This window comes from Phoca vitulina, unplaced genomic scaffold (genome assembly GCF_004348235.1).
Source record: "Phoca vitulina isolate PV1807 unplaced genomic scaffold, GSC_HSeal_1.0 scaffold1, whole genome shotgun sequence".
Classification (NCBI taxonomy): domain Eukaryota; kingdom Metazoa; phylum Chordata; class Mammalia; order Carnivora; family Phocidae; genus Phoca; species Phoca vitulina.
Genome location: NW_022589704.1, coordinates 70,420,311 through 70,445,134, shown reverse-complemented (window position 1 = coordinate 70,445,134; position 24,824 = coordinate 70,420,311). Strand labels below are relative to the sequence as shown.

The window sequence follows — 24,824 nt, the reverse complement described above, 5'->3', positions numbered from 1 at the left end:
TCTCTCCCTACCCCTCCACCCCACTTGTGCTGTCACTCTTCCTCTCTCTCTCTCTCGCTTTCTCTCAAATAAAATCTTTTTTTAAAAAAAGGTATTGGTTGAAGAAGGTTCTATGGATGGGGTGCCTGGGTGGCTCCGTTGGTTAAGCATCTGATTGTTGATTTCAGCTCAGGTCATGATCTCAGGGTTATGAGATCCAGCCCTGTGTTGGGCTCTGCGCTGGGGATGGAGCCTGCTGGGGATTCTCTCTCTGCTCTCTCTCCCCCTTTCTCCCTCTTAAAAAAAAAAAAGTTCTTGAAAAGAATGTAATATAGTAACATTTTCATGGGGAAATAGCCAAGAAAATTAAAATATTAATAGTAAACTTAGTAGTTTCATTTCATTAATTATGTATGTACTTTTGTTTTCTACAGGGACACTAAATACATAGTATTGCTCTGATAGTTCAATTACCTTTATCCTATTGTTGACACACTAATATTTATGACCCTACCATATTAGAAAAATACTGAGCCTAGAACCGTATTTTAATCCAGACAAAAGAATCAACTTTGATTCTTCTGTGTGAAACACACTGAGCTGCTCAGGGAAAAGCTGCAGTCAGTACAGGTCATGTACTGGGTACAGGGTGCACACTGAACAAACAATACCCAGACACCACAGGAAACACCAACTTGAACTAGAGAACTGAAGAATCTCAAAGTCATCAATTTTAGTACCATTTTAAAAAGTGATTTCCTACAAGGGTAAATATTACTTACCATCTGTGTCAAAAAACATGCCTAGTAGGATATCACTTGGGCCTTTCCATTGCTTTTTCAAAGTATCCAGTATAAAAGCATTTTCTTCTTCATTATGTATGCTTACCATGTCTGCTCCTGGAATTATTTTTAGGTAGGAAAAAAAAAAGCATGTTTCCAGAATCAATGAAAATCACATGAAGTATATAAAAATTATGCATTATTATAATACTTATAATAACATTACACTTTTACACCTTTTTAAGATTCAGCTTGAGAATATGCACATTTCTGAAAATATGAGAAAAGTAAAATGGGATAAATTGGGCAGAACCATTTTATACTCTATTTCATTCACAGAGTCGGTAATTTACAGACAAGGGAACAAAACCTCATGCGAGACTTGAGCAATCAACACATTTTCTTCATCTCTCAACTTCACTCTTTCCCATGACTTCTTCCTCTAGCACTCATGGTTTCTCCTGTCGTCACTGCACTACCGTAAGGAGGCCAAGCTCTGACCACACCCAGGAGAGCTAAAAACTGTGAGGGCAACCTGCCAGAACAGCTCCAAGACCTTGTGAAGCTCAAGCAACAGTGTCTGACCGGCCTCCTTAACTGCCTGCCTGTGCCTGTTGCCCAAAGCCCTGCGCCTTCCCCTAACTGTCTTTGTGGTCCTTAGAAAAGTCTCGGCTTTGGGAAACTGAGCGAGGAGGTCCTCGCTCTCACTAGATGGTTGATCCTTCCTGGGGCTCTTTCGCACGATTCCAGAGCCAAGACCAGCAGCCATCTATTTGTGTCACATACATTAGCTGTCGTCCTTACAGTCTAAGCACCCCATAACTGTCAGGAGTGACCACCCTTCCGAGAGCCCTTTAACCCTGCTTCGTAACCTAGACAAAGATCTCTCTCGCAAATTAAACATCCCACTTTCTGTACTACAACTAATATAACTACACGGAGAAACGAGGAAGAAGTCTTGCCTACTCTTAAATTACATGCTTCCAAAACCATCCTGACTTAACAAAGGCTCCCGAAAATGTCAGAATATTGTCTTAGTTTAGGGGTTCTCCGCCTTGAGCAAGCATCAGAATCACCTGGACGGCTTGTTAAAACAGTGCTAGGCCACATCCAGAGTTTCAGATTCAGCCAGAGTGAGATGGGGCCTGAGAATTTACATTTCTAACAGGTTCCAGGTGACGCCGCTGCTGCTGATCCAGGGACCACTCTTTGAGAATTATAGGAGGCTTAAATCATAGGCTGCTCTATTTATGACATCACGCTCAAGTTGATAATGATTTTCATAAGTTAACAAATGGAAAAGACAGAGCTCCTGTTACATACTGATATGGTAAAAAAAACTTGTATTAGGTGACCACTTCTACATCTTTTAAAAGGGGCTTGTACAAAAGAAGAAATTTAACTACAGGAAAATTACTATAGGGCCAAAAAATCTCCCCCAAACCATATTGTATTATTAAAGAAGAAAATCACAAACTCGTAGACTAAAGCTCCATTATAAATAAAGAATCAAACACCTTAATAGAAAAAAAAAATATTAGTTTCAAACTGTAAAAAAGATAATTCACCCTTATAGAAGCAAATAGAACACAAGAAATGTGTGAAAAATGCAATCTCACTGATAAAGAAATGAAAATTAAAATAAGCAGACTTCCAGGCTTACAGATTAAACAGTGCTGGCCTTGGGTATAACAAAATAGGAACTCATAAGTGGTTAGGTGGAATAAAAATTAGTACAGCCTTTTTGGAAACAATTTGGCAAGATGTGTCAAAAACTAAAAACACATTATTTGAACCAGCAATCCTTAACAATTATGCTAAAACAATCATAGGCTCTGTGTGCAAATAAACACAATTATTAATGGTTATCACATGACAATGAAAGATTGAAAATAATGACAATGGAAGATTGAAAATAATAGCCAATATTAGAGGATTAATTAAATCAGTTATGGAATTTCTGTATACCAGATTAATGTACATTTATTAGGAAATATGCATTGTATTTTTACTGCCACAGACATTTTTAAGGGAAAATGCAGATTACAGGGCAGTTTGCCAACTACGATCCCTTTTCTTATACATTAAAAAAAAAAAAAGTATTTTTTATAAATTTGCCTGGGGGGAAAAGCCTAGGATACTTACCAAAATGTTAACAGTCATTACATTTCCTTAGGGTGGTGCAATTTAGGGTGATTTTGATTTATTTTATTTTAAGATTTATTCATTTATTTTAGAGGGAGAGAGTGCGGGGGGAAGGGGCAGAGGGAGCGGGAGAGAGAGAATCTCCAGCAGACTCCCCGCTTAGCGAGCCTGACTCAAGGCTTGATCCCACAGCCCCAAGATCATGGCCTGGGCCAAAATCAAGAGTCGGATGCCCAACCAACTGAGCCACCCAGGGGCCCCTGATTTTGTTTTATTTTTAAAAGATCTGCACACGTTTTTCTCATTTTTTATAGTGATCGTGCATAAATTGTGCAATTACCAAAAATCTTTAAAAGAAAAAAAATAATAAGACTGGCCTTTAAAATGCTTAATAATACTTTAATCCAAAGTTAGGATTCACAGGGTTCCCTGAGTCCTATCTCCATTTTTAAAAACCCTGTGATGGTTTTCTTATCCTTTCCAGCTGCTCATCTGTTAAATGTCACACAGACTTTTCATCTGTTTTACCCTGATACTTGTATTCACGTGTGAAACGTAACCAAAATGCCACTCTAGAAAAATTCTCAAGGGAAGTATTTAACTAGGTTATAGTTTAGGCTTAAGTGTTCAGAGATGAGGTTTTCATCCTTTTCTTTGACCTTATGGCAGCCAATGGAACTTTAATGATTCTTAACCCTGTAATCTAATTAAATACTGTATAAACTTAAATTACTGTGTCAGGCAAATAAGACACACTTTCATTTTCTTTAACAAAATGACTGCGTAAGTCCCTGAAGAATGCATGTGCTCAAGAAAATTTTTTCTACAATGCATTACTAGTGACAGTACCTGCTGAGATGTAATCTGGGTCTTTAATTTCTTTTTTTTTAAGATTTTATTTATTTATTTGACACAGAGAGACACAGCGAGAGAGGGAACACAAGCAGGAGGAGTGGGAGAGGGAGAAGCAGGTTTCCCGCCGAGCAGGGAGCCCGATGCGGGGCTCGATGCGGGGCTCGATCCCAGGACCCTGGGACCATGACCTGAGCCGAAGGCAGACGCTTAACCACTGAGCCACCCAGGCACCCCTTCAATTCTTTTAATAGCTAGTGACATAGCTCACAAATCACAAAAAGGAAAGGCTGAAAACATTTATTTCTTCTATTATAATGATAACATATAAATTAAAGATAAATGTTGCAAAATAAGAAAAATTTTAGTTTCTCGCAATTATTTTCCTCATTATGAATAATGAGAGGGTAATATCAAGAAAATTAGCACAAAGCCCTGGGAATATTTCTAAATATAGCTCTCTGCAGCCCAAAAGGTAACAAGTCACTTGTTTTCTAAATCCCTAGTGATAGGTTTAAGATAGGATTTTGTACAGCTGGGAAGATTTTATAAATCCAAATGTAAATATTCTAGTATTCCTATGCTTTTTCTTCTTCATACATAGCAAACCCTGAATCCATGTCCACCATACTACTCTAAATGAAAACACTACTCTAGCCAAAAATAAATACCAGCATTATGATTAATTTTAGCTAATTTTCTAATTCATTAGTGAACTGGGTATTTCCAGAGTGGAAACAAATATAGAGGATTATCAAATAAATGGTAAGGTTAACAGAAATGTATGAGAAAGCTTAAAAAATCTAATCAGTAATACGAACTGAATTTATAAATTTTAACTGGGGAAAAGAGACATATATCTTTTTAGACAGAAGATAATTTTATAAGCAAATTTGTACATAACAATTTAAAATTCCTAAATGGCTACCCTGCTTAAACAAGTAGAGTTAATGGACTCCGAAACAAGCAGTCAAGATCAAGTCACAAAGTTGTTGGGTGTTTCCAATTTTGTTTTGCTTTGTTGACTAAAGAAAAATGGCAAATACAAAAAAACAAAACAAAACACTACACTTGAATTGTAGAAGTCAGCCAACAAGTATTAATTATGCCTCTATTTTCTAAGCAGTTGCTTACCTGCTAAAGATACGTATTAAAGCCGGACAGTAAACTCTGACCTTGTGGTTCATACAAGCTAATACGAGTACAGGAACGTGTCTCTTTTTGTTTTTTCAGCCTCCAATATAATTTCTGTTACTGAAATCTATGCGTAAGTATATGTAAAATAAGTGATTTTTTTCAAAAAAGAGATAGAAAATTGTTACGGGGAAACCCCATTTAAAAAATTTCTATTATTCGCAGCACCTGGCTGGCTAAGTTGGTAGATCACATGGCTCTTGATCTCTTGTGAGTTCAAGCCCCATGTTAGGGGTAGAGATTACTTAAAAATAAAATATTTTTTAAAAAATTCCTATTATTCAATTCCTTTAAAATGAAGCCATACTGATATGTTGGAAATTTTGTTTTGTTTTCAGAGAAGCAATATTCAACACCATTTGGCAGGTATGAGTTTCTCAAAGGGAAACAATATGAGTACTATGTGGCACTTAATGGGATTAAAAACTTCTATGCTTACGTTCATTCCTTCTATAATAAGTATGATTTGATATTCTTCCAAAATGTCATATTGGTTGGTTGTCAGAAATTGGTTTTTTTTTTTTAGGTAAAGGGCATTTCTAAATTCTGGAGTTATTAATAAGCCTAAGATAAAATTTAATGAAATGATCAAGAGATTTTATATCTCATGCAGTAATAAAAAGCACTTCTAAAAAATCAAGGACTGTCATATCACCATCATAGATATTTCAGTTGAAAGAGATGCTATTCCACATCCTAGTTTCAGTTTGAACTTATGAGAATCACAACAATTAGAGGCTTAACAACAAGGATGCACTTTGGGCCAAGCAGCCAAATGTATAAAGAGCACCCAGACACACCTTTTTAAAAATGACATTTTTAGGAGTGCCTTGGTGGCTCAGTCGGTTAAGCGTCTGCCTTCGGCTCAGGTCATGGTCCCGGGTCCCAGGATCAGCCCGCGTCAGGCTCCCTGCTCAGCGGGGAGTCCGCTTCTCCCGCTCTCCCTGCTTGTGTGCGCATGTTCTCTCTCTCTCTCATAAATTTTTTTAAAAATGACATATTTATTTGAAATATTTCACAATGTGAAGTTGTAAATATACTTTCCAGAGAACACAGAGTGTATCTGCTAGCAAATAGCCTTTTTCCCCTTTTTCTCCAACAGACACTTCTTTACCAGTTTCACTTCATGGTCCCATCTGACTTCTGCCCACACTGCATACACAAAACAGCACTCTCAAGGGCAGAAAACAGAGTGATTAAGAACCATGGCCCTAAAATCAGGTCCGAACCTGGTTTGAATTCTGGCTCTGCCAATTATTACCGCATGACTTTGAACAAATAACTGAACTTCATTTCTCCCCTTGATGAAAAGAGGCTAATGATAAAGCACCTGATAGGTCTGTTAGGATAATTAAACCCAGGTAAACATCTGATGTACCCGAGCACAGGGCCCGGCACCGAGTATGCACATTAAAAAGACAGTGCCGTTGCTAAGTTTCTGTCATGTAGCTTTGGACAGGATTGTCTAACAGCTGTCTTCCAACTCAAAGGTTAAATATATACCCAATTCCATTGTGTGGCTTGTATATTCTACAATAAAAATTGTTCATTTATTACAAGGACCCAGGTGAAAGATACGACAAAACCATTTTTTGAAGAAATTAGTTAAAACCATTTACGACTGTGGAAAAAAAAAGAATAAGCTTACCATGGTCAGTACACTGATTTCTGACGTCCTCTATGCTTTCTACTTTGATGGCTTCTTTAAGAAAAATGTAACAACTGTCTTGAAACTGAACCCAGGCAGATGAAGGACAGTCTGTGTGGGAAAAGAGAAACACTGTGAAATAACTTGGGAAGAATTCCATGAATTCCTAAAGATACTAGATATTAAATTTTCAAAGAAAAAGAGAATTTAGACACAAAGCTCTTTGTTAAAATAAGAAATCAACTAGTGTGATAGGAATTTATTTTTCTCCATTCTACATGTGGGAAAAGAGAAATGTGCCAATGATTCTCTTCTGATTTGACAGAGCAAAGTTACAAGTCTTTAGGGTGTTTAGGAACTCAGACTTGTAAATTACAGAATTATTACCAAGGCAACAAACTATCCAGAAGGAAAACCAATCAGAATTACAAACTCTTTTTGAAGGTTATCTTTGCAGTATTTAGTAACAATTTCAAGTCTCAAGAGTTTTGCAAGAGCTTTTTTTAAAAATTATACTTCCAAGAGCAGAGACAAGTTGCGAGATTATGAATATTCAGACAAGTTTTCCTATCGCACAGGAAAACAAGGTTGATGTTCTTATGAATGTTCTTAATTTAACACCTCATCAAAGCACATTCTTTGAACTAATTCTATGAAACAGAACCGTATCTCCTCCTCTGTAGGTGCAGAGTGGAGTGGCACCTCCTTCTCCATTGTGATTTTTGTTGTTGTTCATTATAAATGTTTACATTTTTAAGTCTTGGCTCTGGAATTTCATTAGTTAGCATGAACTTACTTTCAAAAGTAAGCCTTGAAGAGCTTGATTTCACAGGCCAGAATGGAGAAAGGGGGAGGATTTTACTGAATTCCAGTGAATAAAAAGAGCTTAATCTTCCCTATTCTCTTAGGTCTATGTAGGGAAAGTCACTATGATTTTTACCTAGCTTTATTTTTAAGTTCTGTATGTATTGTAATTTTAATATAAACAAGTAAAAGAACGCCCTACCACAAAGATCAGAACTTAACCATCAGCAATGTTAATCTAAATTCAACAACCTTGAGTTTACTAAACTCAGAATATGGCAGGGAACACTAGTTGTCCCCTACTTGAACCCAGCACTTTTTTCTCCCTGTGTATTTACTCAGTATAATTTTATTTTATTTTTATTTATTTTTTGTGAAGGTCTTTTGACCTCAGCTTCTCATACAGCACAGAACATGTCCACCAAGCTAAGTTGTTTTCCAGTCTTCCAGCAACTTCTGGATAATGAGCTGTGAGCTGAAGTGACAGGTGCAAATTGCCTTTAAAAGGAAGGAGTATGCTCCCTGGATCATACCTTCCCTTTCCCACTGGCCGAAATGTAGTTAGCCACCTTTAATCATGTAAACAATGGGAACAGCCTAGGAATAACAAAACAACAAGACAGAAGGATCCTACATGGAGCCATGTAACACTCAGACTGTTAGGAGAGAAAAAAATAAACTACTATCTTGTTAGTCATCGTTAATTCAGGTCATTGTTACAGCAGGTGGGTCAATAACCTAAGTAATACTAGAGGCTACTTAAAATTGTCCCCATGGTGAGACCTGAATTTTTCCCGGCCTCATACTGCTACATTTAGTAGTTAAATCATCCAAGATGGGAGCTCCTGCCTGACTGGCTCAGTCCGTAGAACATGCGACTCCTGATCGCAGGATTGTATGTTTGAGCTCCATGTTCAATGTAGAGATTACTTAAAAATAAAATCTTTAAAAAAAAAGAAAACTAAATCATTCAAGATGCACTAGCGTGAGAGTAGGTGTCTCAAGATACAATTTATTTTGTATACAGGTTTTTTCCTTCCTGCTGTTCTGTAAGTACTTGCATTACACATGTTGACTACCTTGGCTTGAACTCTGGTAGGAATCTAGAACTTTCTCCGTGTAGTGTCTTACAGGTAGTTGGTAGGGATATTTTAGGAACATTTGCTTAATGAAACATTAAGTTAAAAAAAAAAACCTGAGTGTAAAATTATAGGTACAGTATGATCCCAGGAGTTAAAAAGCAAGGAAGTCCAGAAATGTTTAGGAATTGGAGAGGCCAGACACGTCTGGAGGGGCAGGGTTCAGGGAGGGTCTGAAAACAGGGTGTGTTGCTGAAAGTCTGTAAGTGGAGCAGCTAGGCCCGTAGACCCTCTTCCTGAGAAACAGTACTCAGCCATCGTACTTTAACTATATACCTCTGCTGCCCTCTTTGAAAATCTGGTCCTTACTCAGAGGAACTCTTTTAGATTTAACATATAAGTGCAATCATACGGTATTTGTCTTTCTCCGTCTGACTTACTTCACTTAGCATAATACCCTCCAGGTCTATCCATGTTGTCACAAATGGCAAGATTTCGTTTTTTTTTATGACTGAGTAATATTCCATTGTGTGGTGATGTATATATCTTTATTCATCTATGGATGGACACTTGGGTTGCTGCCGTATCTTGGCTATTGTAAATAATGCTCCAATAAACATAGAGATACATATACCTTTTTGAATTGTCTTTTGTTCTGGGGGGTAAATACCCAGTAGTGGAATTCCTGGATCATATGGTAGCTCTATTTTTAATCTTTTGAGGAACCTCCATACGGTTTTTCACAGTGGCTGCACCAGTTTGCATTTCCACCAACAGTGTGTGAGGGTTCCTTTTTCTCTACATCCCTGCCAACACCTGTTATTCTCAAGGTATTTTTAAATTTCCTCTTTGATGTCTTCCTTGACCCATTGGTTGTTTATGGTAGCATGTTGTTTAGCCTCCACATGTTTGCGGGGTTTTTTCCCTTTTTTTTTTTTTTGTACTTGATATCTAGTTTCATACCAGATGTTTGTTGGAAAAGATGCTTGATAGGATCTCAATCTTTTTAAATTTATTGAGACTTGTTTTGTGACCTAACATGTGATCTATTCTGGAGAAAGTTCCATGTGCACTTGAAAAGAATGTATATTCTGCTGCTTGGTTCCTTATACGTCTATTAAGTCCATTTGGTCTGATGTGTTAAGGCCGTGGTTTCCTTATTTTCTGTCTGGATGATCTGTCCATTGATGTAAGTGGGGGTTAAAGTCCCCTCCTATTATGGTATTGCTGTCAATCTCTCCCTTCGGGTCTGTTACTATTTGCTTTATATATTTGGGTGCTCCTGTGTTGGGTGTATAGATATTTGTAACTGCTATATTCTCTTGCTGGGTTGATCTCTTTATCATTATGTCATGCCCTTCTTTTTCTGTTGTTATATTCTTTTAAAGTCTGTTTTGTCCGATGTAAGTATTGCTACCCAGCTTTCTTTCCATTTCCATTTGCATGTAATGTCTTTTTCCATTCCTTCACTTTCAGTCTACATGTGTCTTTAGGTCTGAAGCGAGTCTTGTAGGCAGCATATAGTTGGGTCTTGTTTTTTTTTTTTTTTAAGCAAGCTCTATGCCCAATGTGGGGCTTGAACTCACAGCCCCAGGAACAAGAGTTGCATGCTCTACCAACTGAGCCAGCCAGGCAGGCGTCCTGGTCTTATTTATTTTTTTTAATCTATTCAGTCACCCTATGTCTTTTGATTGGGGCATTTAGACCATTTACATTTAAAGCAATTACTGATAGCTATGTACTTACTGCCATTTCTTTAATTGCTTTCTGATTGCTTTTATAGTTCTCTGTTCCTTTCTTCTTCTCTTGCTCCTTCCCTTGTGATATGACTTTAATGTTATGTTTGGATTCCTTTCTCTTTATTTTTGTGTACCTATTATATATAGGTTTTTGGTCTGTGGTTACCATGAGGTTCATATATACACATTCTATGTATATAGCAGTCTATTTTAAATTGATGGTTGCTTAAGTTTGAACACATTCTAAAAGCACTGCATTTTTACTCCCCCTACCACATTTTATGCCTGACACCGTAATTTACAACTTTTTATTTTGTGTGTCCCTTAACTGTAGATACAACTGACTTTACTACTTCTTTTAACCTTCATACCAACTTTATAAGTAGTTGATCCACTACTTTCACTATATATGTTTCCTTTTACCAGTGAAATTTTTTCTTTCATAATCTTACTTCTATTTATGGCCTTTTCTGCTTAAAGAAGTCCCTTGAAAGTTTCTCGTAAGGCCAGTTTAGTGGTGATGACCACATCTCTGCCCTCCCTACCCTTCCCAGTGTGGCTTTTTTTTTTGCATCTTTGGTTGTGGAAGAGCTGCTGTGCTAGTCTTCAGGTTGGTCTCAGAGACCGTTGATCTATATGTTGTTACAGCCTTGCTGTGTCCATGGAAGGAGTTGAGCTCAGGATCCTCCTACTCTGCGATCTTGATCCTCCACCCTCTGGTGTTTCTTTAAGTACAGGTCTATTACAAACTCCCTCAGTTTTTGATTTTCTGCAAATATCTTATACCTGAGCTGAAGGCAGACGCTTAACGACTGAGCTATCCAGGCGCCCAAAATTCCCAATTTTATTATCTATATTCTTGAACTTTAAATTAGTTATTTTAAAGTCCATTTCTGATAACTCTAATTTCTGGGTTGCCTTTTGGTCTATTTTTGTTTCTTTTCTCCTTTGGCCTATTACTTGTTATGCCTGGTATGGGTTTTGTTTTTGTTTTTTTTGTTTTGTTTTTTAATCAATTACCAGAGACTGTGTAGGAAAAAATGCAGAGGCTCTAGATGATGCTATTCTCCTCTAGAAGGGACTCTGGTAGGAAGCTTAGGTATTGACAATTACCTTAATACAGTCAGGGTTTGAGTTGACCTGGGGAGGTGTTATAGCCTTTGGGAGGCTCAATATCCACGGATCCCAAAGAAAGTCTGGATACTAAGTACAGCCTCTCTTCTTTGGCAAGTTAAAACTCAAATTTTTGTCTCCTTAACACCATGAGACTGCCCAAAACTCTGTTCTTCCTTTAGCTGCTTAAGATTTTGGCAACTCTCCTAGGGGGAAAAGTTAATACACACAACACTGGGCTCACCTCAACAAACGGCCATAGCAGCTCTCTGCGGCCTGCAATTACGATTTGTATGGAATTTCACCTAGAATTTCTAGTTGTTCTCCCCACTCATTGATAGCCAGAAGCAGAGTTCCCTTTTCACACCTTTGAACAAGTTATTAATAACTGTTCATCCATCTACCCACCACCCATCTAACAAACATTCGCTGAGCATCTTCTGTATGTCAGATATTAATGGTCAGCGCTAAGGGGTAAGGAGAGAGAGATATAACGAGGAATGACTCCTTCACGTAAAGTGCTCAGTCTGATGGGAGAGTTCGACACATACACGTAACAGATATTACAAAGGTATGATAGGTAAAATACTGTATAAGACAATAAAAGAAAGAGTAAATAACTTGTAAAGTTAAGAAACATTTCAAAAAGAAGGAAATAATTTGAGCTACAACTTACAGGATAAAGGAGTTTGCCATGTACAAAAGGAAAAAGAAAAAGAAATTCCAAAACAGAGGGAGTACCACAGAAAGCAAAATGACAAGCACCTAGTAAAGAGTCAAATATTGAATGAGTGAAGTAGGCAGGTCTCTTCCCTCCTCTCTTTCCTCCCATCAGATACTGTTTTATGTGTTAAGACATGATAGACAAAACAAACAGTCATTTCCAGAATGAAACTCAAATACAAAGTCACAAGGGCAGATGCTGTCAAATGCAAATTTTGATTTTCTTCTCTTTTTTTTCTTCTCCTATTTTCTTCTGATTCCTTTTGTTGCCTTTTCTTTATCCTTATAGAATTAAAAAAAAAAAACAAACTTAAATGGAAACAGACTCCATTACCATGTTTGATGACACCTGAAACACCTTTCCATATCACTGGAAGTTCTTGAATCACAAGTTGACAGATGCTGCCATATTATTTCTAGTCAAAGCTACACATAATATTTTCTACTGATAATAAGAATATAAAAAATATTTTTTGCAATATGGTTTATAGGGAATAAAATAAGTCTATTGAATACACAAAAATATAATCAATACCAAATGATGTAAATTTATAAATTATTTCTTTGTACACTTGTAGTTCTTATGCTCTGTGAAAGCTTTAGAACTCTGCTCTCTAAACTACCTATTGGTTAAAATATACTCTTATTTCAGAGGCAGCTCCCAGGTCAGTTCTCTCCTCTGAACTTCCACAGGACTTTGCATTACACCATGGATGAGACGCCCTTCTGGTTACAAGGACTAAAGACTTGCTCAGGTTACTCCAAATGATAGAGATTGTTTGTAAGGATACATGGGATAATAAGAAATCTGAAGATTCTATCTCAGTAAACAGGCCTCACAGGGTTTTTATACCAGGAACTCCCTTGAGCTGCTGTCTAGCCTAGATCTTTGGTTTAGGTAGTTATCGCTGTTTTGATTAGCTGTGGCTAGGGAACTGAGTAGATGGCACAAACCATGGAGACCTATGCATAAGAACCACAGGTAGCCATTATTCTTGGAAAAGGAGCTGTGTTACCCTTTGATGACCAACACACTTTCATATGGCACTGATCAAATCCTGCCCTGTATGACAGTTATCTGATATTTACCGTTTTCCCAATTGGACTGTTAAGTGCATGACAACAGAGACCATTTCTGAAACCTCAGTGTACCCTCAATAGTAACTATCATAGCGTCTTGTACATAACACAAGATATCATGCAGAGCACTAGAACAGGGCAGGGTTCTGGTAAGAACATTAAGCTGTGGAGAAGTCTGGCTCTGACCACATCATCCTGGATATGTTACTTAACGTCACTGTGCTCTAGTTTCCTTATTTGTAAAACAGGGATAATAACGGTACTTATTCTCATGGGGGTTGTTGTGAGAAAGGTGTTCTAGGTGCTAGATACCACAGTGAACAAAAAGGAAAAAAAATCAAACCTTTATTATCTCACAGTTTCTCTGGGTCAGGAATTTGGAAGCAGCTACCTAGCTGGGTGATTCTGGCTTGGGGTTTCCCATGAAGCTGCAGTCAAGCTATTCGCCAGGGCCGCATCCATCTGAACACTGAACTGGGGTTGGAGGATAAGCTTTCAAGAAGGCTCCTTCGTGGGGTGGTGCTGGCCAAAGGTAGGAGGCCCAGTTTCTCACCATGTGGACTTCTTCACAGGGTTGCTTGAGGGTCTCTATGACATGGCAGGTGGCTTCTCTCGGAGCAAATGATTCTAATCCAGCCTTAAGAGACACACTCTGTTATTTCTGCAATATCCTATTGATTACATAGGTCACCCCTATTCAGTGCTGGGGTGAGCTACACAAAATTCTGACTACCAGCAGGAAAGAATCATTGGGGCCATCTTGGAGACGAGCAACCAAAGATGGTGGTAAGTACTGAGGAGGAAAGTTAAAACAGAGAAGCAAGATCCTGGGAGTAGCGTAGGGGTTAGAGCTACAGTTTTAGAAAGGTGTCTAAGAACGATCTCATTATCAAGGTGACATATAAAAAGTCTGAATGAGCTGAAGGAAAAAAGCCCTGTGGAAATCTGGGTCAGACAGGGACTAGCAAACGTGGGCGCCTGAGATGGGAATGAGGATGAGGATGATGATGATGACTGCAGCAACTCAAAGACCACTGCTGAATAATTAAATAAGCAATACATGGGGAGACACAAAAAAAATTAAGAAGCTATAGGCAGAAAAATACAAAACAAACTGCTAACTTCACTTCCTCAAAATTTTCAACTGTCTTCTCCTTAGGTTCATTTCAGCATTAGCAGTAACCCCGGTTAATTCACCACCGAACCCTTCTTGTCTGCTACCGGTCAGTGTGTGGCCCAGAAACAAGCCCTAAGCCCTACTTAAGACATCTATTTGTACTTTGAGAAGAAACGTGTTCAAGAAGAGGCTGACTCCTTTTGTGTGAGGAAGCCTATTGAAGCTCATGCACTTCATGAGCAGAAAGCTAAGCTCAGCCTTCTTCGATGCTAAAAGTTATCTCTGCTATAACCCCATTCCCATTAAAAACCTGCCTCCCCAAAATACTGCCATGAGTTTTCAATTAGAGGTTCTGTAATACCTTCTATAAAAATATATTTCAACAAATATACTTCACACCACACACACACACACAATGCTCTCTGCGAAGTGCTTTTCTATTACTCTTACTTCTTCACAGCTGTCCTGAAAGATAGGTTATTAATAATGTACCTAAGTGACTCTTTATGGGTTTGATGACTTTATAATTCTATTGACTCAATATATACAGAAATTAAGGAGCCTGATGAAAATTTTTAAGACTTGTACTTAAGATTCCAAAAGTTTCTTTTTAAAATTTTTTTTAAAAAGATTTTATTTATTTATTTGGCAGGGAGAGACAGAGCGAGAGAGGGAACACAAGCAGGGGGACGGGGAGGGGGAGAGGGAGAAGCAGGCTTTCCGCTGAGCGGGGAGCCCGATGCGGGGCTCGATCCCAGGACCCCGGGACCATGACCTGAGCCGAAGGCAGAAGCCTAATGACTGAGCCACCCAGGCGCCCCAGATTCCAAAAGTTTCTATATAGATCCTCTGCCTAAATTACCATGTGCTAAAGAATAAAATGGCATATCTACAAGAATATTTGGCACTACAAGTCAGTTCTAGCAGAACTCTCTGTTCCCTTATAATTTCTCTTCTTAAGCAACTAGGCACAGCATAAGAGGAAGTGATCCTTGGGAAATAACTTGTTCTGAATGTTAACAAAGCGAAGGCAAAGACGGCAGTTTTCCCCTGGTCAATAACAAAACCTTTGCCCCTCACCCATTAAGATATGAGTCACAGTGACTTAGCTTCCGCAACAGCAACTGTGGCAGAGACAGAGAAAGAAGAGGAGCTGTTTATTGTTTACTATGAACGGAGGCAGGAGCGGGGTTCTAAGTCCCTGACTAATCTAGAGAGCCTGTGGCCATACTCTGGGCTGCAATCACAAGGAAATTCAGCCACTCTGACACTCCATTCCCTCGCCACATCACCCTCCCCAACCCACCTTCCAGGATGTCCACCTCCATCTTCTCCCCTCCAGTCCCTCTGCAGAAGAACTGTCATGAGGTTTATTTATAGAATGCAGGTGCCGGTGTTACTCTGCACCTTTCTCACTGGGCATCACTGGTCTGTTTTCTTAGAGATTCAGTCTCAAGATCTGCCCTCAAAATCCAAAATAACCCACAAATAAAGAAATACTTGATATGTATCATAAAAAATTGTGGACAATAACCCTGTTGCAAAACTAGTTTTCAACACAGAAGCACATTTTTAAATGCTTCTCAACAATGAAAGACGTCCTGAAATATTACCTAACTGTAATTTCACTTTTTCATTAGAAGAAAAATATTTATTAATGTTTCAAAATTTACAAAAATTTATCTGAGGTAATTTCCCCCGAAACATCACAGTGCCATTTACAAGAACTAGAAAAAGTCAGGGACGCCTGGGTGGCTCAGTGGGTTAAGAGTCTGTCTTCCACTCAGGTCATGTCCTAGAACCCAGTCCTGCATGGGGCTCCCTGCACAGCAGGGAGCCTGCTTCTCCCTCTGCCCGCCCCTCCCCCTGCTTGTGCGAGCGCACGCTCTCTCTCTGACAAATCAAATCTTAAAAAAAAAAAGAATTAGAAAAAGTCACATCAATAGATTAAATGATTTAATGCTTTGAACTAATTCTGAAATCAATTCATGACAGAAGTAAAATAATTTGAAAGAAACTAAAATCCCATTATCCCCCTTACTTTTAAAATCATTCACCTAAAATTCTTGGTCCTTTTATTATAAATTAGAATAAAGTGCAAAGACACAACTCAAAACAAAACAAAAATTCCTAAGATAGCAAAGTCTCTGCTATTATCTATCTTCCTTCTGGTAAGGGGAAAGACAAGCAAGAAAATGATAAACAAGATGCATTCAGATAGTGTTAAGTGCTTCGAAGAAGATAAAATATGGGCATGTGATAGAGAATGTGGGGTGTTCAGGGAGGGCCTGAGGTGACATACGAAGAGAGATTTGAATGATGTGGGTGGGGGCAGCCATGCCAAGGACAGCGGAAGGGGAGGACAGTCTGGGCAGAAGAGCCTGCAGGTGGTTGAGTCCCCAGGGGCTCAGTGTGGATAAACAGAGTGAACAGCAAGAAGAGTGGTAAAAAAGATAACGTCAGCAAGGAAGGCAGGGGCTCATCTAGGGCTTGTAGGCTATGGCAGTTCAAAATTCGTAACCTAGATTCTGATCCACATGATGACCACAGAATGAGGACTTACTCTGAACAAGCTTATATTCACTCATCTCATACCACCCATGGGAAATCACCTACCCAGTAAACACACTGATCACCCACAATGTAAAAAGGCACAATTACAGAAGAAGTTTTTTAAAGGGATGCCATGGAACCTTATTTGGGAATTTAAACAATGGTTTGTTCATCGTGATTTTCAAGATAATGATTAAGAACATAAGATCACTTACGTTAATAAACTCCAAAATAACAGAGAACAATAACAATGATTGCCACTTCAACATTAAACTTATACTTCATGCAATACCATGGGAGCTCTTCTGTTAAGATCTTGCCACTCAGCTAATTTTGTGATAACCTTGAAAAGCTCTTTCTTGACTTAGTTCTAAGTGTAATATGATTCCTGATCTTGTCTGGGTAAGATATTGTGAAGTACTGTGATGAAAAGCATAGTTTTTCAGCCCTATATCATCAACATGAATGTGAATGTGCTCAGTAACCACAAATACCCAACCCACATAAAATGGCACTCACGATGTTTTCTAGTCGCAATAATTACCCTTCATTTTGTAGGAAGAGAACAGAGGGAAGGACACCAAGACTTAGCATGCCTGCAAGAGGTATGCTTAATGCTCTTGATAGTCCTACGGGGTATTATCTCCAAGTGCAATGAGTTAGGTAACTTGATCAAGGCCATAGGGTTTGTACCCAACTCCAAAGCTCATGCTCTTTCTAAATTAATCCTTAAAGCCTCCTGACTGATAGAAGCTGGTTAATTACCCGCGTTAACTTATTCGACATGCACCTCTTAAGCTCTTGAAAAGCCTGTTTAATACCGGACTTAGGAAAAAAGAACGAATTTCTCCAAAGATAGCTTGTGCTGTTTTACTGTTCAAAACAGCTTCTCTGAAAAAGAGAGATATCACCATCTAGAAACGGAATTTTTTTTTTTTTTAATGTGACAAGAGAAGTATATTTTGACTAACCTGAAGTCTGAAGGCATGGCAACCCAGAAGGTGGGTTAAACAGGCAGTCAGATGTTACTGGCAAACATATGAGGGTGTGGACAGGGGGGTCTCAAAACCGTCCAGCCTCGTCTTAAAGAAAACGAACGTGCTCATAAACAAAGTGTGAAAATCAGCCCATCTTGTTTCTGCTCCTCCACAGGCAGCAGATGGCATAACTAGTGGTAAATGCTGACCCACAAGAGCTTCCAGGAAGGGAGCTTTGAGCTGGGGAGCAGGTTCTGAGCTGCCTACTCTACTGCTGCCTCCAACACAGAGATCCCTGTCAGCAGGCTTCCAGGAGAAACTTAGAAAATGACAGTGAAATTCAAGGGGGGAAAAAACCCAAGAACCAAAAAACAAAACACGTGCATAAGCATTTTATTCAAACCCACACAAGGATTCACTCAGTTCTTGTTTACTTTGTTAATTCCTAGAATTGCTTCATCAATAGTGGTTTTGGATGGAGGTCTTTCCCCCATTCAATATTTTTGACATGCTTGTACGAAAAACTTGTTAAAAACAAACAAACAAAAAACCACCCCTCATAGTCAACAGAATTGTCTATTTTCCTCAGGAGTCATTTGGGAAATGACTTGATTAATCATGTATAATTTTTCAGGTGACACTTGCATAACAGCAGAGCAGACTTAAAGACTTTTTTTAAATCACACGACTTAAGAGGAATCCAAGCTTCGCCTGTTCACGTCCCGCTTCGATCCAGGGGTTATTTGGCTGAACTGTTTTCCTGTTTCAACAACTTGAACACCAAGCAGCGGGACAAACAGGGCGGCCAGCGGAGGGCCCGCTCCCCCCCCCCACACCCCCGCCCCCGCTGCGCAGACGGGAAATCTCCGCAGCCAACTGCCCCACTCCTCATCTCAGCCCCAAATGGCCCCGAAACTACCCTGGTGTGGGGCTCTAAGCCTCATCGCTCTGCCGTCAACGAGCTCCCCGTCTGGGGACCCTCCCCGCGAGTGGGGTCTGTGCCGAAGCTGGGGGCACGGTGGGGGAGCGAGGGCACGCTCGGGTCCTCGGCGAGCCCTTCCCCGGGGCGAGCTCTCAGAAACCGCTGCCCGGCGGTGGGGGGGGGGGGGGGGGGGGGGGGGGGGGAGAAGGGCGGGGGGGGGGGGAGGGGGCCAGCCCGGGGCTGACCCGGCTGCAAGAGCCCGCCCGCGCGCCGCCTCTTGCACGTCTCTCTGGCATTTGAACTGGCATAATTTCGGACTCTCAAAAATGTTACAAAAGGAGTCCGAAGAATTTCCATAACCCTTCAGCCAGCTTCTCTAAATATTAACATCGTATGTAACTCCCCAGTAAAATGGTCAAAGCCAGGAAATTAAAACTGGTATAATAGTATTCACTAATCTACAGCCCTTACCACACCTCATCAGTTGTCCCCCTGATGATCGTTTTCTGTTCTAAAATCCAATCCATCATTTTATATGGCATCGAGATGACTCCTTAGTGTCCTTTAATGCGGGACATTTCCTCTGTCATTGTCTGTCTTTCCCCCATCTCGTTTGAAGAGTACTGGGCACTTTGTAGCATGTCCTTCAGTTTTGGTTTGTCTTAGGTTTCCTCTTAAGGGAGATCGGAAGAACAGGATTCAGGTTTTTTTGTTTGTTTGGCGAGAGTACCACAGAAGTGATGTGTCCTGCCCAGGAGAGACCCCCTGTCGATCTGTGTCATATTGGTGATGCTAGTTTTGATCACTTGGTTAAAGTGTCTGCCAGATTCCTCCTTTGGGTCTAATGATAAGAAACCTTTTCAAAGCCTCCTCCCCGTGGACTATGTCCCTTAGACAACTTTTTTATTTTTATTTTTTTTAAGATTTTATTTTATTTGAGAGAGAGAACACAAGCAGGGGTAGGGGCGGAGGAGAGGGAGAAGCAGGCTCCCCACTGAGCACCCAGCCCCATGCAGCTGGATGGGAGGACCCTGAAATCATGACCTGAGCTGGAGATCATGACCTGAGCTGAAGTCAGACGCTTAACCGACTGAGCCACCCAAATGCCCCCCTCAGATAACTTTTATTTGTTACCAGTTTCCTGGATTAAGTGTCATTAAACTATGCTTGCACAGCCCTTGATGAATTCTGCTCCTACCTTGAACTTCTAGCCTCCAGAAATGTGAAGCAATAAAGTTCTGTTGTTTAAGGAAAAAACAAAAAACAGAAATGATGCTTGCTATAATAGATATATAAATTAGACAACTGTAAATTGACTGGGGAGGGCATCTGGCACCAGACAACACAATGCACAAAACAGGGCCAGGTAAGACCCTGACATAGCCTCATATCATTAGCAAAAGAGTGCTTTAAAATCGAGTCTAAATTCAACAATAAAAAGCCAAGGAACTCAATTTAAAAATATACAAATTATCTGAATAGATACCTCACCAAAGAAGATATACAAATGGCAAAAAGCTTATGAAAACCCTCAACATCATATGTCACTAAAGAATTGCAAACTAAAACAAAAATGAGATACCACTATACACCTATTAGAACGGCTAAAATCCAAAACACTGACCATACCAAATGCTGACGATGAGGAGCAAAAGGAACTCTCATTCATTGCTGGTGGAAATGCAAAATGGCACAACAGTTTGGCAGCTTCTTGCAAAACTAAATATATTCCTACCATACAAGTCAACAATTGTGCTTCCTAGTATTTATCTGAACAAGTTGGTAACTTACATACACACAAAAAATTGCATATGTATGTTTACAGTAGCTTTATTCACAGTTGCTAAAACCTGAAAGCAACCAGGATGTCCTCCAATAGGTGAGGGACAAACTGTGGTACATCCATACAATGGAATATTATTCAGCATTAAAAAGAAATGAACTATCAAGTCATTAAAAGACGTGGAAGAACCTTAAATATATAGTACAGTATTATTAGCTATAATCACTATACTGCACATTAGATCCCCCAAACTTCTTCATCTTATAACTGGAACTTTGTCCAACATCTCCCCACTTCCCCCACCCCCAAGCCCCTAGTAACCACAACTCTACACTCTTCTAGGAGTTCGGCTGTTTTCGATTTCATATATAAGTGATACCATACAGCATTTGTCTTTCTCTGTCTTACTTACTTTTTTTTTTGTATTGAGTTATAAGTTGACATATAACATTATATTAATTTCAAGTGTACAACATAATGATTCGATGTTTGTATATATTATTAAATGATTGCCATGAGTTTAGTTAACATCCATTGCCATTATAATTATAAATTTTTTTCTTAAAAATAATTTTTTTCCTTGTGATGCTGACTTATTTCACTTAGCATAATGCTCTCAAGTTTCATCCATGTTGTCACAAATGCTAGGTTCCTTCTTTCTCTTGGCTAAATAATATTCCACTGTGTATGTATGTGTGAGATATGTATATATATAAAGTTTTTTTATCCATGCACCCACTGACAAATACTTAGGTTGCTTCTATGTCTTGGCTGTTGTAAATAATGCTGCAGTGAACATGGGAGTGTAGATATCTCTTCAAGATGTTGTTCTCATTTCCTTTGAATAGAGACACCCAGAGGTGGGATTTGCTGGATTATATGGTAATTCAAGCCCCACCGTGGGATCGCAAGATCAAGAGCTGCGTGCTCTACAGACTGACCTAGTCAGGCACCCCTGGTAATTCCATGTTTAATTTTTGAGGATGGGGTCTCTTCTTTCTTCTTCACAGACTCCTGTTCCTCAACTTTCCTGAAGTAACTTAGGACGGGTAGAGGAAACCAATCAATTTTCCTAATGGTTGTCAGTACAAATATATGGTTTTTAATTTCATCCGGGCCCTATATGCCTTTTCTGTGATCCTTTTATTTGTCTTGGCCATTGTCCTCCCCCATTCTTCTGATCAGGTATTTCGAATTTTTTATTACTCTCTTTAAGCCAAGACCCAATTTGCTACTCACGTTTCTCAGCAGAAGACCTCCCTTTCTACTCAATAGAGATAGGGGGGCATCAGGTATAGACAAAAATCTTCAGTACTTACTGCTCTCCCCTTCTCTTCCACGCAGGTCTTCCTTGTGTGGCCTCAGAGAGGAAGGCAGGCTTCCCCAATCCATCCAAACCCAGTTCCTCTTTCTGTGGGCTTAGACCCACCCCTCTCCTCCATCTTCCCCAAGATCTTCTTCCATGACTCCATCTCTCTCCCCTCCATCATTAACTTCTCTCTGTCTACTCTTTGGGGTGTTTTGATTTGTTTGGTTTCTTTCCTCTCAGCTTCTAAACCTGTGAACCACTTTCCTCCTTCTTTGGAATAAAACCTTCTTCCACCCTCCTCCTTCTAGCTGTGACCCAATCCCTGTCCTTTCCTTCTCCACTATACTTTTCAGCATTTCACTTTCCCCATTTTCTAGTTTCCCTTTTACTTCAAAGCTCACTCTGGATTCTGGCTCTGCTAGCTACATTTCCACTGGCTTAGATCACTAATGTTTTCCTAATTTTCAGAGTCCAGTTTTATCTGACTTTGCTTCTCTGTTGTTTAGCAATTGGAACAATGTTTACTTGATCTTACCTTGCATGAAAAGAGTATTTGGCCAGGAAACCTAAACCCTAGGGCTTCCCAGAGCTGATTGTCAGCCCACAGAAGGTTCCTGGGGAAGGTCCCTAGGCCGAGCATTGCTGAGATCCCTTTTGGCCTGAGATAGGGAGGAGGCCTAGATAACTTTAGGCCAAAAACAGAGTGAGTCCTCTTCTGTGTATTTCAGCTCCCGTAGGGCCAGGAGTGGGAAAAACAGGATGAAGAGGAAGGGCTGATGAGGAGATGCAAATAATCCAGGAAAAATGATAAAGGCCTGAATTAAGACAGTTGATAATGGAGACAGCCACTCTGTGAGAAGCCTGAGGTAAAATTGACAGAATTGTTGGATTAGGGAGATGAGAAAAAGAGGATGTGAGGATGAATTCTGGGTTTCTAGCTTGGGAGTAGAGGGGTATGGCGTCTTCATATTGAATGAAAGAGAATATAAGAAGTAGAACTGGTTGGAAAAAAACCTTCTACAATTCTGCCTGTGATTAATTTAGCTTGGAAAAAAGAAATACACATATATTAAATCTGTTGAAATGTAGATATTGTAAGAATGCTTTAATTTAGAATATGCAGGGAATTAGGTGTAACTTTGTATAGATCATGAGGTCTAGTTAAAAAAAAAAAGTGTTTGAGATCTAGTTAAAATTTGTCTTCTTAAGACAAAATTACTGAACTAATAACAAGTCTTCGTTTCTCCAAAAGGGTTTTAGGATTAAATGAACCTAAGATAAAGGAATCTGAATCTCTTTCCCTAGCATAAACTCAGCAGTGGCATAAGGATCGGGGGTTACCAAACCATTGCAGTCATGTGCAGAGGGGGACTCCCAGATAATGGTGACATCTTGCCCTAGGATCAGGGAGGGGAACATGTTGTGTGTGGGGTGAAGAGAGGAAAAAGAGGGTGATCATTGGTATCACTTCTACATTTGTCCCCTGTACCTGATCAGTCGGTATATTTACTTGCTTTTTTAGGTACCTGGTTTTGAGAGACCAATTTTGTTAGACCACAGGTGGGGGTTGGATTAGCTAGGGAAGACTGGAAAAGGCTTCTTCGGTTCTTCTGCAACAGGCAAAATGGGAAAAGGAACCAATATGGGCAGTTCTGGTCATGCTGAGAAGTAGATTGTCCAGTGGAAGTTAGAGATATGAGCCTGGCACTGAACATGTGACCTACTGCTGAGAAGTGGCTGACTAATGTCCTGGTTTGGGCGATGGGGGCAGGATCTCCTGAAGAAGCACCAAAAATGAGAAGTAAGTGGGCCAAAATTGGAATTTCTGCTGATCTAATAGTTAAAAGACTTGCTAAGAATTGCTGAGTCAAAGGCATCTGAAAAAGAAACTCAAATCAAACATTCAGAGATGTAGGATGATTATATTCTTTTTTTAAAAAAGATTTTGTTTATTTATTTATTTTGAGAGAGAGAGAGTAGGGGGATGGGGAGAGGGAGAGAGAAACCCAAGCAGACTCTGTGCCGAGAGTGGAGCCTGATGCAGGGCTCGATCTCACGACCCATGAGATCATGACCTGAGCCAAAAACAAGTCGGATGCTTAACCGACTGAACAACCCAGGTGCCCCTGATTGCATTTATTCTTTAAATAAAGGATACCTTGCATTACAACAACTGCACACTTATTTTTTGTTATACTATATGCCTGACATAATAAAACCCAACCTAGAGATATTTTTTTCTGACAAGGACCAACAACAGTTTTACTTAAAAAAATAAAACAACTTTATTACAGCATCACTACTATATATAACTGTACTTTTATTTTTTTATTTATTTTTTTTTTTTTTTTTTTTTTATTTTTTTTTTTTAAAGATTTTATTTATTTATTTGAGAGAGGATGAGAGGAGAGAGAGAGCACATGAGAGGGGGAGGGTCAGAGGGAGAAGCAGACTCCCTGCCGAGCAGGGAGCCCGATGCGGGACTCGATCCCGGGACTCCAGGATCATGACCTGAGCCGAAGGCAGTCGCTTAACCAACTGAGCCACCCAGGCGCCCTGTACTTTTCTTTTTTTAAAGATTTTACTATTTTATTATTTTTTAAGTAATCTCTATACCCAATGTGGGGCTCGAATTCACAACCCCAAGATCAAGAGTTGCACGCTCTCCCAACTGAGCCAGCCAGGCAGCCCGCATAGGTGTGTTTTTCACATCAAGTTGATTTAATTCTTTGAAGAAAGTCTTTAACAGCTAAAATTGTGCAGATGACAGGGCAAGAGGAATAGTCTAACAAATTCAATAAAAATATATCAGGACAACTGTATTATAGTTTTAGACTATAATAAAACTGTCTTAGAAAATTATAAGTTTATCATAGTATAAACACTCTAAATCTTAAAATAAATCTATGAATATTATACAAAAATATTCTAAAGTATAAACACTGAATAAAAAATTCATCATGTCCAATGGTGATGGACAATATAAAAATATATTCTTGCTGGTAAAATTTAAAGTGATAATCAC

General features: G+C 39.4%; 1 protein-coding gene across 1 annotated transcript in view; it reads right to left on the bottom strand.

Annotated features, from left to right (window-relative positions):
* The window catches only part of LOC116635560 (lymphocyte antigen 75-like), a 124,887-nt gene that overhangs the window by 7,184 nt on the left and 92,879 nt on the right, over window positions 1–24,824 (bottom strand). Inside the window, exons 35-36 of the mRNA XM_032409724.1 lie at window positions 6,601–6,711; window positions 762–878 (exon numbers count right to left, since the gene is read on the bottom strand). Coding sequence (XP_032265615.1) covers window positions 762–878; window positions 6,601–6,711 — 228 coding nt within the window. The remainder of the gene's footprint in view (window positions 1–761; window positions 879–6,600; window positions 6,712–24,824) is intronic.